Source organism: Podarcis muralis, chromosome 8 (assembly GCF_964188315.1).
Source record: "Podarcis muralis chromosome 8, rPodMur119.hap1.1, whole genome shotgun sequence".
In the NCBI taxonomy this organism is placed as follows: Eukaryota; Metazoa; Chordata; class Lepidosauria; order Squamata; family Lacertidae; genus Podarcis; species Podarcis muralis.
In genome coordinates this window covers 88529847-88542515 of record NC_135662.1, presented here as the reverse complement: position 1 = coordinate 88542515, position 12669 = coordinate 88529847, and the positions used below count along the sequence as shown (strand labels likewise).

At 42.8% G+C, this 12669-nt stretch overlaps 1 protein-coding gene across 5 annotated transcripts in view; it reads left to right on the top strand.

The window, feature by feature from the left end:
* The window catches only part of AFAP1 (actin filament associated protein 1), a 49741-nt gene extending 39703 nt beyond the window's left edge, over positions 1-10038 (top strand). For all 5 annotated transcript variants that reach the window (XM_028738329.2, XM_028738327.2, XM_028738328.2 and 2 more), the window contains 3 exons: positions 278-468; positions 1564-1725; positions 4129-10038. In XM_028738329.2, coding sequence (XP_028594162.2) covers positions 278-468; positions 1564-1725; positions 4129-4155 — 380 coding nt within the window. In that variant the 3' untranslated portion in view covers positions 4156-10038. The remainder of the gene's footprint in view (positions 1-277; positions 469-1563; positions 1726-4128) is intronic.
* The last annotated feature ends 2631 nt before the right edge of the window (positions 10039-12669 follow it).

The window sequence follows — 12669 nt, the reverse complement described above, 5'->3', positions numbered from 1 at the left end:
CATAAAACATAATCAGAAATATTATCATTGGTTCTTCCTATTACTACTACTAAATAATCATTAAAGGAGTCATGGGGGTAATGGCACCAGGACAGAGATGTAAACTCAACTAGATATTACAAAGGAGGAAGAAACCAAGATTGTATCTGGTCAAATTGCAGTAAGTCTTATGCCTCCGTCTTGAAGTTGCTTGCAGGGTTGTGGCCTCATTGAGTAACTAGGAATGTACAAATCTCCCCCTGCCTCAGATATCACTTACCTTGCCTCTGAATTTCAGGTAGGAAAACACTAGTTATCCTTGAAGATAAACTAAAGAAGTTGGAAGAGGAGTGTAAGTTGAAAGAGTCTGAACGTGTGACTCTGGAACTAGAGCTGACAGAGGTGAAAGAGAACCTGAAGAAAGCTTTGGCTGGTGGCATCACATTGGGACTGGCGATTGAGCCTAAATCAGGAACCTCAACTGCACAGGTACTTCCATTAAAGCAGCGGTTCCCAGTTAGGGATCCGGGGACCCCTGGGGGTCAGTGGAACACACCCAGGATGTCTGTGGCCCCATCCCTTGCCTCCCCCCAACTAAATATTTGTCATCTTTGCATGGTAATATCACAAATTTTATGGTCTATTCTAGCACTGTGCAATTTTTCAATGTATTGGCCCAAACCAGTTTTGAAATCACACCGCAATAACAATTTTGACCTGGCAATGTGCAGCAATATAACGCTCCTCACGTGAGGGGAGAGCAGAGCAGCCAATTTCAAGGTGTCGTCAATATCACATGATGATCTCAGCCGATAACACTGCTGATCTGAGCTGCCTTCCCTCACGCTGATGGAGAACAGGGCAGCTGATCGCCCTCACTTCAAGGCACCGTGGCACTACCTTCCCCTGGCACTGAGGCAGAGCGGCTTTGCTCAGTCAGCAGGAAAGCAGCAGCAGCCACAGTGGACGTGCATCTTCCCTGGCTGCCTTGCTGACCGGGGGGCTTATGCACCCCCCTCCCCATCTCCTCCCACTCAAACCATGCAGTGGAAGTGACTCCCCTTCCTCGCCTCCCCCCACCCATCCGATCTCTGCGGCTGCTCCTTCCCTCATCCCCACGCCTGATCTCCAGTTTCAGACGTCATTATATATCGGAATATTGTGATGTTTAGCTGCTGATGTATCACGATGTTGAAAACCAGATATCACTTAGCCCTAGTTTTGTTTTTTAGCGTACCTAAAATTCTTTGCTTATTAGGGGCTAGCCAACATTTTGTTCAAAAAATTGCTTTGTGGTATCAAAAAATTTGAAAGTAGGGGGTCAGTACTTGACTTGTGAAAAATAGGGGGCCCTCAGTAATTAGCTAATTGGGAACCACTGCATTACAGTACTGATCTTGTTACCAGATAAAGGCAATTAGTAAACCATCTCAGTCCCATCTATACATTTTGGAAAGTCGTTTGCTCATGGTCCACTTGCACACCTCTTAAGCTATTGCATCCTAAATTTGCACGATGGTTCCTGAGACCAAGGAGCAGGTTTTGATAGCTGTCATGATTTCAAATGGTTTTGTATTCTTACAGTCTCCAGTTCTAAAACATCAGACTCTGGAGAATTCACCTATCTCCAGCTGCGATACAAGTGATACTGAATGTTCTGTGCCTGTGAACAGTGCTGTAGTCCTGAAAAGACATTCCTCCTCAAGCACCTCTCCATGCAGAGGCCATGTGCTTCAGAAGGCAAAGGTGAGATCTGCCTCAGCGTCTGATGTTACTCTGCCAATATTTACAGGCTTGGCTTATTTGCTTTTTGCCCACACTAGAGGAGCCAGTTTTCTGTCTCACTTTGGTTCTGAAAGGGTTGCCACTGTTCAGAAAAGAAAAAGTTAATGGCTATCTTGTCTTATAAGGCTGTGGTTGCTCTTTTAGTTCACACTGAAGGGAAGAATAGTTGAACATTTTCAGGTCCTCTTCAGTTTCCTATAATACACTCCTTGTATTTTGCTTTAAGAGCTGAAACTTTGTTAAATTATTGTATTTCCCACGGCTTACAAGAATGAGGACTCATCCAGACTTGCCCCTGCCTTCCCCTTTCCCCAGGGAGACCTGATCTTTGCTACTGAATTGGAGCAAATTTCAGTTTGGTTTTCTACAGATTGGTGTCTGTTCCTATTTATTGCTACAGAGTGGGTTTTTCTGGTGAAAGCAGCGGGGCAAGGACAAAACCACTCAGTCCTGTGCTTAGGAGGTGTGGGACAAGCAGCAATCCACACAAGCCCATGCTTTCTAGCCTTGGGCCAAGCAGAAGGGCTGATGAGCCCTAAGTTTTTGAAATACGTACTCATACATGCTTTGTTGTTCTCAGTCACTGATTGCATACATTTCCCTGTTTATCATAAGACATTTTTCATTTTCTTGATGATGTGAAAAAAGTACTTTCTAAATTTTATCTATCTGTGGTGTGACCTCACTATTTTAATGTTGATATACATGAGGTCAAATTACTCAACTGAAACAAAACTGAAAATTGGCTCTACTTTGGTTTTATACAATTGGGATTAGCATTCATTCCTGTCAAAGGTCTGCATTTTTCTTACTGGACTCTTGTGCTTGGTATTGCGTAGAATTCACTTCCTGAGCCCAGGGGTTTATGTTTTTTTAAAAAGGAATTTACACTGGCAAGGAAATAACTTAAAAAGAGCACTTTTAACCATGCAAAAACTTCCATTAAACTTCAATTTAAAAAAATCAAATTACATAATAAATATGTTAAATGTATTTTCACTTTAAACATGATTTAAATAAATTTTAGCACTTAAAATTAGCAGCAATCATCTCTACCAACTCTTGTACCACCAGCAAGTGGAACAGTCCCATTCTCAGAGTTCTGTTTTTGCTTCCTCTGTCTGTATTCTTGCCAACTGTTCACAGGAGGCAAACACACTTTCCCTCATTTTTAACAGCCTCAGATAATTTCAGTTGTAGGTTTTCCCCCCAGAAACAAACTTCACATCAAGACTTGTGCCTGGATAACAACCGACTCCCTCCTTTTTCATTGGTTGCCTGTTTTGTACTGCACTGCAGTCCAGTTTCCAGTATATCTTTTTTCTGATGCTGTGATTCACATTTTTGTTACAAAGAAATGCTTTGCCCAGTAGCTGGTGGTGGGTGCAGGAGAGACAAGCGGGACATTATCTCAGTCGCAGAGATGATGCAGTCTTCTTAGGACACTTTCTCTGTAGGGAGTTGCTGGTTTAAAAGCCTGAGGATTTTGTCCCACATGCCGCCTCAGAGGGAAGGCCTTTCTTTTTCTGTGGTTTTAACAGGGTGTGTAGTTTTCACTTCAGGGTGCTTTCAAGCAAGCAGATCTTCATGTAGAAGGCATGGCATGCTGTCATGTGAGAAATGGATGTCTTGGACCAAGCCTAGAATATGAGATAAAATCCACTCACAATTTTGATTTAAAAAGGGGAAATTTTGCTTACACCTTAGGCTGCACCCTTCCTTAAGGAGATGGGGCAGGCTTTAGCAGTCTCATTTGTGATCTGGTCCTATCCGGTCCAGTTACTTCCATTCTTCTGGCTGGAAGCCAAGCTTTGAAAGGTCCCGAGCCCCCGTCTCCTACCCCAGAGGTAGGAAGGAAACTGGACTGGATTCCACCACTACAGTCCTGCTCTATCAAGTTCACACATACTCATCCAACAGGCCCTTAGTTGCAGTAACTTCTTAAAATCGTACAGCCACATTACCACAGCGGAAAGCCTTTGGGGCCTTATTCCAGCAGTGAGCAGGGGCAGATATACAAAGAATCACAGGATGTTAAATAGTACAATTATTTTTTCAAGCCAATAAGAATTTTAGGTTCTAGAATTTCTTTCTGGACTTGCCTGATTTCTTCCCTTCCAGTAAGCTGCAGATAATGGAATGGCAGCATGTCTCTCTTGTGTATTAACCTCATGTTCTAGTTCATGTGAAGTAAATACAGATTTGACAAAGATTACTTTTAACTTGCATAAATTGCAATTCGGCCCCTTTTCTGCATAGGCTGTGGCAGCCTGGAATACAGTAAAGTCCACTGAACAACTCTTGCATTTTAGATGTACTTGAGTCAAGTATTACATGACTTTGATATAATGTCTCCCCCTCTAGGAATGGGAGATGAAAAATGGAACATAAAGAAGTAATATCGTCACTAGTGCCTGTTTGGTATGGCTCAAGATGGACTGAAGAAGATTTACCTGCACCAAGATGTAAAGGGTTTGTCAATCCTGTTCAGTTAGTGGTCAATATAGTTTAACACAGCCAAGAGGAGGGCCATCTTGAATGTGTCATTTGTGTTACTGTGACACTTCTTCCAGAAATAACATAATATAAAAGGAACATTTTAAATGGTTACGTAGATGGATCAGGTTAAACTAGCAATTGTGTTGGATGGAATTTGAGATTGGCATGTTTCAGTACCCATTTGAAATAGTTTTAGATAGCTTTAATCATTTGGTACAAAATCAGATGTTGGCTCTCTGTAGAAGTTGCTGGATAAATGTGGGGATTGTCAACTCTGTGGCATTCATTCAGTTCTTACAAGGTTTTTAAAGTAGAAGACTGAAAAACTGCAGCCGCTGTGGAAGTCGTGGACCTGCTGTTTTCCATGGTGATTAGAGACCAAGAAGGATAACACAACTGAAATATTACCTTGGTACTAGTGTAGAACGGCTCCTCCCAGCTGTACTAGAAAGAGCTTCCATCATTTTTAAACGTTATTTTTGAAGATGTTTTTATTTTCTTCAAATGTTTTAGATGGATTCCCCACTCCCACAAAAAGCCAATAGAAATGGATCCCACTTCACTCAAAGTAAACAGGACCAATAACTCTCTACTTCAAATTCCCCTCCAGAGTTAAAGTTGTTTTGAGGAGGATATATAGGAAGAAAATAAGGAACAACTAATGTATCATTGCATTCAGAAACATTCCAAGAAAAAAAAAATCTGATTTTTAAAAAATGTAACACCCCCCTTTTTAAAATAATACCACTTTTCTCTCAATGCTAAAAGGTAAAATTCTTTCAACCTCCAATGAATGTTTAGAATAAACCAATTTTTAATTGTTATCCTTAAGCACCTCTTCTCTTCAGTGATCTCTGCTTAGAAGATGGTATGTGTCCCTGTATTTTTTAAAGAAAACAATTTAATGTTTATTTTTCTAAGTTTATATGACGTTTCTTTTTCCTGCTAAAAGCATGACTTGTAAGCCAAGAAGTTTGCAGCTGAAAACCCACTTCGGCTGTGAACTTGCTAGGTGGCCATGGGCAGGCTGCAGTGTCTTTGCCTCACCACCCAATCTGCAATATGGGGATAGTAATAATAATAATAATCATTAATGATAATGATACTGGCCTGTCTTGCAGGGTTGTTGCAAATAATGTGTGTGAAATGCTTCAAACGCTTGAAAAGTGGAATATAAATGATCATTTATTATTCTGCACCTCCCAAAGAAATGTCTCATAAGTGTAACAAAAATTTCCTCTGGTACTCCTTAGTATATCTGTTGCCTCAGTCCAGAGTTTTGTGTGATCTTAGGAAAACAGCTGCTGTGCAGATGGGCTGCTCCAAGGTCTTTCCCTCTTCAGGCATCTTGTGTGAGGCAGCTGGGAGGCAGCATCCACTGGCCGGTGCTTCTTGCTCTTTCTGTTTCTTTCCTGAGAACAGACAGAAGAGACCACGATAGGGAGGTTTATTGTGTGATCCTAACCATGTCGACTCAGAAGTAAGCCCTATTGAATTCAGTAGTCTTACTCCCAAGTAAGTGGGGTTAGGGTTGCAGCCTTAGTGAGAAGGGTGTGTCTGCTCCCTGAATTCTTTTTTGCCTCTTTCTGTAAGCAGGCAGTCCTTCCAGGGAGAGCGTCTCTTCATCCCTTCTATGGAGCTGAGTTCAGGTCAAGCTACAAGATAGCCAGGACACTCTCCCGCCCTGCTGCAACACAGCAGGCTGCTCTTCTGACCTACCTGCCACTTTGGGGGTGCTCAGCTAAGAGCCAGAGCAGGAACAATCCCTCCCCAAATGACAAGTTTTCCATCCTGCCCTCCCCTGCAACTCAAGGGGTCCAAGGCACCCCATCACCATGTCACGGAGGAGACCAAGCTCAATTCAGAGTTTTAATTTTATGTATGTATGCATTTTATTTTAATAAGATAAATAGGGAGGGGGGAAACTACTCAAGAGAGGTGGCATCAATCTTCTTTTGAGTCTTCTATCCCAGCAATATCCTTCCACATAAGATCAGGTAGGCCCACCAGGGACTTTCCAGAAAGGGATAATCAGACCGAAAGTGAAAGTTTCAGCCACCACCCAGAAACTGAGGATAGGGAAGGTCAGGTCGTAGGCAAATGGCACCTTCTGGATGAGTGCTGTGTTACAGATAAATGTAACAGAGCATTTTTATGTTTGGTTTTATGCTGTTTTATTCACTGTGATTTACAAATCCATTGAAGGCACCCCATGGGCCATAGGATGGCCGAGATCCCTCCTGGTTGGTGGAAAGAGAGAGCTTTGATCCTAAAGGGGGATCTGACGTTGGAGTTCTCCTCTGTGCTGTCATAACAACTTCAGTAGCCAAAGGATCCACAGCCTCCCGGCTCCCCTGATGTCCCCAAACCAGGGAGAAAATTACGTCAGCCCATCAGTTCACTCCATTTAATTTCCAATGGGAGGGAAATTGTGTTTAAAAATCAAGGCCAGAGGTGGGGGACGGGACACCCTTACGTTCACCCTCCCTGTTGGCAGGATCCCTCCAGAACATGGAAGAAGGTGGATAAACTGACTTTGTTTTCCCCACCCAAGCCTTGAGATGTGGTATATATTGCATAGTAGAAGCAGGAATTAAAGCAAACTCATACAATCCAGCAGAATGTGTAAAATTGTAATCAAGACCAGCTCACATTATATGCTGAAATGCTCAGATCTTCCTCTGGTGCTAAAATGACATCATAGTTGGAGACGACAATCCACAAATGGGGTGCTATGAATTAAAGTGTCATCTCCCCCCCCCCCCCCGCTGGCCACCACCTACCTAACTTTAATTGGCAGGGGCTTATGGAGGAGGACCTCAAGTTTGGACAGGCTGGTGTGATGAAAGGCGGCTCTTTTACACAGTTCTGCCCTCCATCTGCATGATTTCCATCAGAGGAAGGTTTAAAATTCCCATGAAAACTCCCAACATGTTCCTCGTGCTCCTGTGCTCCTAATCTAATCATTCACCCTGACCACACTGTGAAGCTTTGAGGCACTGTCCTTGTTCAGAATGATTAGAGCCAGATCTGAGCACAGGACCATTTGTTTTGCTGCATGTATACTGAATCTGCCGCTGGTGTCAATGGGCACCACTGCGCATACAAAGAATTAGAGGGCTTTATTTCCTGCATATGTGACTGGAAAGGCAATCTACTGTCATAGTCCATTGGTGCCCTACTGACCAGCTGTTTGGATTGTCTGCCTGCGGAGGGGAAGCAAACAAAATATCCCCAGAAAGCCCATGCTTTGCTTTCATATCGAGGAAGTGATGAGGGCAGCTCTGCACATGCAAAGGAATTTGTATAAGAACAGCCTCCACTAGTGTCCTGAATGGAGCAGCCCATGGACGGGGTTGAGTAAACCCTGTAGATGCATCACTTGTTGCAAACTGGTCACATAATAAGCTTTTTGTTAATTTCTGAAGCGTGTAGGGAGGATAAAATGCTCCCTGAAGGGGTTAATTGTGGCAAGCACTGCCCACCTCTCTCATTCCATGTTGCTTTTTCCTTTAGTTCTCTGGCCTGTATGGCGGTTTGGCAGGTGTGCAGAAAGGTCATCTATATCCCACAAAATGTCCCGTGCAAGGAGGTGTATACAAAAGTTATTTTATTTAGGCAAATTATTTTAAACTAATTTATTTGTATATTTCATTAAATGTTTAATTTATAGATGTACATATTTATGATATATGCTAGACCTTAGATCAGCACGTTTAATAAGGAAGCAGCTTCTGTTGCTGTCCCTTTTAAACAGATCACAGAGCACAATAACTAGAATAAATTACCAGATATGTGCAATTTTATTTTTCCCTTGTGAAACTTACTTTGAGCAGAGTGTGTATTCTAAATTTCAGTTGCTGCATCTTTGTATCTGCCCCCCTGGTTGGTAAATTTCACTAAACTCAGGCCCAAGACAGACGTGCAGAGCTGGAGGAGGGGGCCTGCTCTGCGTCTGCAGCTTTTTAAGGAAAGGTACATAAGTGAGTGAATGAAATGAAGGAACATCAGGTACCTTCTGTTCCCAGTAAAAGTAGGCTCAATGGAGTTCTGGCTGGCTAACCCTTTTGACAAGCACAAAGTTACCTCCTCATCTGAATTAGCAGAATACTAATTGACTGGTTAGTGTGGCCATCAAAAAGCAGGTGTCCCTTTTTTTTTGGTTAAAATAATAATATATATGTATTGGTACATTTTTAAGAAGGCATAAAAATGTGTACCTAAAAATTCTTAAGATGTGCAGAGGACTTTTTAAGAAAACACAAAAGCCTTCCCAAATAGCAGGGTGTGACTGGGAGGACAGGAAACGGGGAGCTGCATTGAGGAGGAGGTGTCCCTGTCTTGGGCCTGAGAGGGAGATGAGTCCCTGTGTAGTTACACCCTTTGAGGAAAACCTTTCAGCAGAGTGAGGGTTTGTGTGTATTGCCCTTAATGCAGAAGGTGGGGATTTGTTTGGTATGCTGACTTTGCAGGAACCATTTTTGTAACTGTATTATTGAACTTCTTCTCCACGAGAGTTAGTACTTTTCAAAAACAAGGCATTGTAAAGGGATTGGGCTGCCTCCCCACAGCCCAGTGGGAGTCCTTCTGATGTTCCTGCTGTTATTTGGTTTTTGTCTTGGAAGTGCCAGGTATATACAAATAATGTACAGTATGGATTTATACAGATAAAAAAGCAGAAACAAACCAAAATAGAAAGAACCTCTAAATAGACCATATTAAATGCTGTGAAATATACTCCACCCCTTTCTCAGTGTGTATGTTTGTGTGTGCGCATGCGCAGAATAGTGCTGTGGCAGAGCTCTGAATGGCCAGGAAGGCCTCTGGATGTGCTTCCAGGTGAGCAGTTTCATTGATTTCTAGCTTGGGCAGAAGGGTTCCTGTGCAACCTTCTAGATAAACCAGCTACAAGCATTCTGTCATGCTCTGCTGCAACTTAGAAAAACAGAATCCAGGATAAGTGCAGATTGGAGAGAGATCTACTCCTCACCTGCTCTCTCTCTCCCCCCCCCCCCCCGGTTCCCATCATGCATTTCACACAGGCCTTTAGCAAAGGTTTTACTAATGATCAAGAATTGCTTTAAGGAAGTGGTTTTGTACACTGCATTTCTATGTTTGTGAGGACATTTTACTGATCTAGTATTCCAAAATAAAGTATGAATCAGGAACTGTTTTTTATTTTTGTTATGGAAGTTGTAATTTATGTCATTGGATGGGGATGTGGGTCTACTTTTTAAATATCAGGTTATAATTTGGGGAGCAAGACTTTGCAAAAAATAAATTTTTAATGTATTAATAATTCTGTATCAGTCTTCCATTATTACCAAACCTACCAATGGATCTGAGTTGTTTCACTTAAAAGAATACTCTTGTATTAAGAATGTAATTATTTTTATGATTGTATTTTCAAAGACAAAATCGTATTTAAAGTTTTCCATGAAGAAGGAACACTAAAGCAAGGGGATTTTTTTGTGAGCTGTTATTATGTTTTCATATCTCCTATGTTTTATTTCATTGTATTTTACATTTCATTTCTCAGTGTTGGTGTGGCTGCTGTTAGTTATGAAATGCTGGGTCAAGAGCAATCGCTATCTTCTGAGAAAGACAATAGAAGTTTGTAGAAGCCCAAATTGAAAGGAGAAAAGGGCCACACGAAATGCAGGCCTTACTTGTTTTAGTTTTTTACCTTTCTTTCCCAGAAAATAATATGACAGGCACCTAATTGGTGTAACACATTAATTGACATTATTAATAAAAATACCCTGTGAAAACTCAGCCTTTGTATCTTAACTGTTCACTTTTCTGATCTGTTGCATGACAGCTTTTTGGTGATGTCTTGAAGCTGCTGGGAAGTTATTTCTGTCTCTGGGTTACACTGCCAACTTTAGATTGGTTTAGAACAGTAGGGAAAACACAATAACACGTTCCTGTGCCTTCCTCTACTACCGGAACATACCTCTAGCCTGCAGCTGCCATCCAGATCACACTTTGGTTTGATCTGGGCCACCTCCAAGGAAATGAAAGCAGAAGCAGAAATATGTTTGGAAGCTCAAATTTCACCTACAAGGTTAAGTTGGGTTCCGGTGATAAGAGTGGAAAACTTTCAGTGTCAAAAGTGTGTTTTGCTTTCACCATCTTTGGCATAGAAGTAATTACCCCTGGACCCCTCCTCCCGTTTCCATGCCCCCCCCCCCCCGCTCCATGTTCCTTGTGGCCGCAGAGGGTGAGGCGCAGGATGTGATGGCAGTGACCCAATGGCAATTCCACACAGCTTTTTTTCTTGGGGTATTCAAGGGTGTGCAGGACCGGCACCATTTTTCTAGGAGAAAAGCACTGAATTCACCTCGAGGGATGCTGGAGCCAATGGGATGGCTGTGTCCTCGTCACAGGACACTAGGCAGGAGCAAAGAATGGTGTGAAGTAGGCTAGGCTTCCCCAGTTTTTCCCTTCTTCCTGGCACAGCAGTTCATTCCTCATGGCTCTACTTTTTCGCCAGATAAGTCTATTTCATTTCTTCTCATTTTCAGTTTAATTTCCTTCCCTGTCATTTTCTCTAGATTCCTGTCTTTGGAAAACAAAACCAAAAAACCCCAACTCTCCCTAAAACCCATTCCTACTTTCTTCCATTTGCTGCATTATTATCTTTTACCCTGTTTTTAGGTAATTGTTGCCATTCTGAAAATCCAGAGTTCCTGTGAACGTCTTTTTCTTTCTTTTTCTAGCCTCTCTCACCAGCGCCTCAGGTGCTACAGCTTCGCTGATTGGAAAGATAAGGAACACGCTTTATTTCTGCAGCATTTTGGTGGCTTTTGCCACCAAACTGTTTTCTTCTCCTTGGTTTCTTCTTGTCCTTTTTTTCTATTTAGTGCTTGGATTTAAGGGGTTTGTTTTCACTTTCTGGCAGTTTGTTTCTTTTTGCTTTCTGTGTTGCCTTGGTGCACAATGGCCCTGAAAGGCTGCGCGCCTTTTCCCCTCAGATCACAAAAGCGGTAAGGGAGGAGCCCTTTCCCCATGGTTTCCTCCTTCCTTCTGCCACCACAGCCACTAGCTAGCCCTTTCCACATGGTGATTGGCAACTCTGCCCTCCTGGTCCGTGGAATGACAGATGGAGTGGGGCCTCTACATTTCTAATTTTATCCCCCAGATGGCTGCTTGCGTGTAACCGAGGCAGTTGGTGGACTTTGCCTATTCCTCCTCCTGGTCCACAGTGTAGCAAATGGAGTTGAGAGCTTATAATTTGCAATCAAGGGCTGTGGCTCTGTAGTCTTTCTGTCTGTGTTCTGCTTCTCTGACTCTTATGGCGCCCCTAACCCATTCACCTCCATAGGTGATGATAAGAATGAGGATTTCCCCTTGCCTTCCTTCCCAACCGTTTTTCAGGAATAGGAGGTGGATGATGATAGATGTGAAGAATTTATGCAGAATGAACCTTTTTCCGTGTGGCTGTTTCAGGAGGCTAGTGCCCTCACCCTGAAACGTAAGATAATGCACATCTTAGAATTAACTGCTCAACCTGACAGATCAGTCACTGAACCAGAGAGTGATGTGTATTTGTTAACTCATAGCCATATCCCATCCAACTTCATGTTGGTTCCCTCAGTGCTTAAGGCAGTCGTTAAACCTGAGCTTGATGCACCTATGCACTCTAAAAGAAATTCTGCCTTAGTTAGCAAACTATATGACTTGACACAACCTTGATGGCAGAAAGTGAGGAGGAATTAAAGAACCTTTTAATGAGGGTGAAAGAGGAGAGCGCAAAATATGGTCTGAAGCTCAATATCAAAAAAACGAAGATCATGGCCACTGGTCCCATCACCTCCTGGCAAATAGAAGGGGAAGAAATGGAGGCAGTGAGAGATTTTACTTTCTTGGGCTCCATGATCACTGCAGATGGTGACAGCAGCCACGAAATTAAAAGACGCCTGCTTCTTGGGAGAAGGGCAATGACAGGCCTAGACAGCATCTTGAGAAGTAGAGATGTCACCTTGCCAACAAAGGTCCGTATAGTTAAAGCCATGGTCTTCCCAGTAGTGATGTATGGAAGTGAGAGCTGGACCATAAAGAAGGCTGATCGCCAAAGAATTGATGCTTTTGAATTATGGTGCTGGAGAAGACTCTTGAGAGTCCCATGGACGGCAAGAAGATCAAATGCATCCATTCTTAAGGAAATCAGACCTGAGTGCTCACTGGAAGGACAGATCGTGAAGCTGAGGCTCCAGTACTTTGGCCACCTCATGAGAAGAGAAGACTCCCTGGAGAAGACACTGATGCTGGGAAAGATGGAGGGCACAAGGAGAAGGGGGCGACAGAGGACGAGATGGTTGGATAGTGTTTTCGAGGTTACCAGCATGAGTTTGACCAAACTGCGGGAGGTAGTGGAGGACAGAGGTGCCTGGCGTGCTCTGG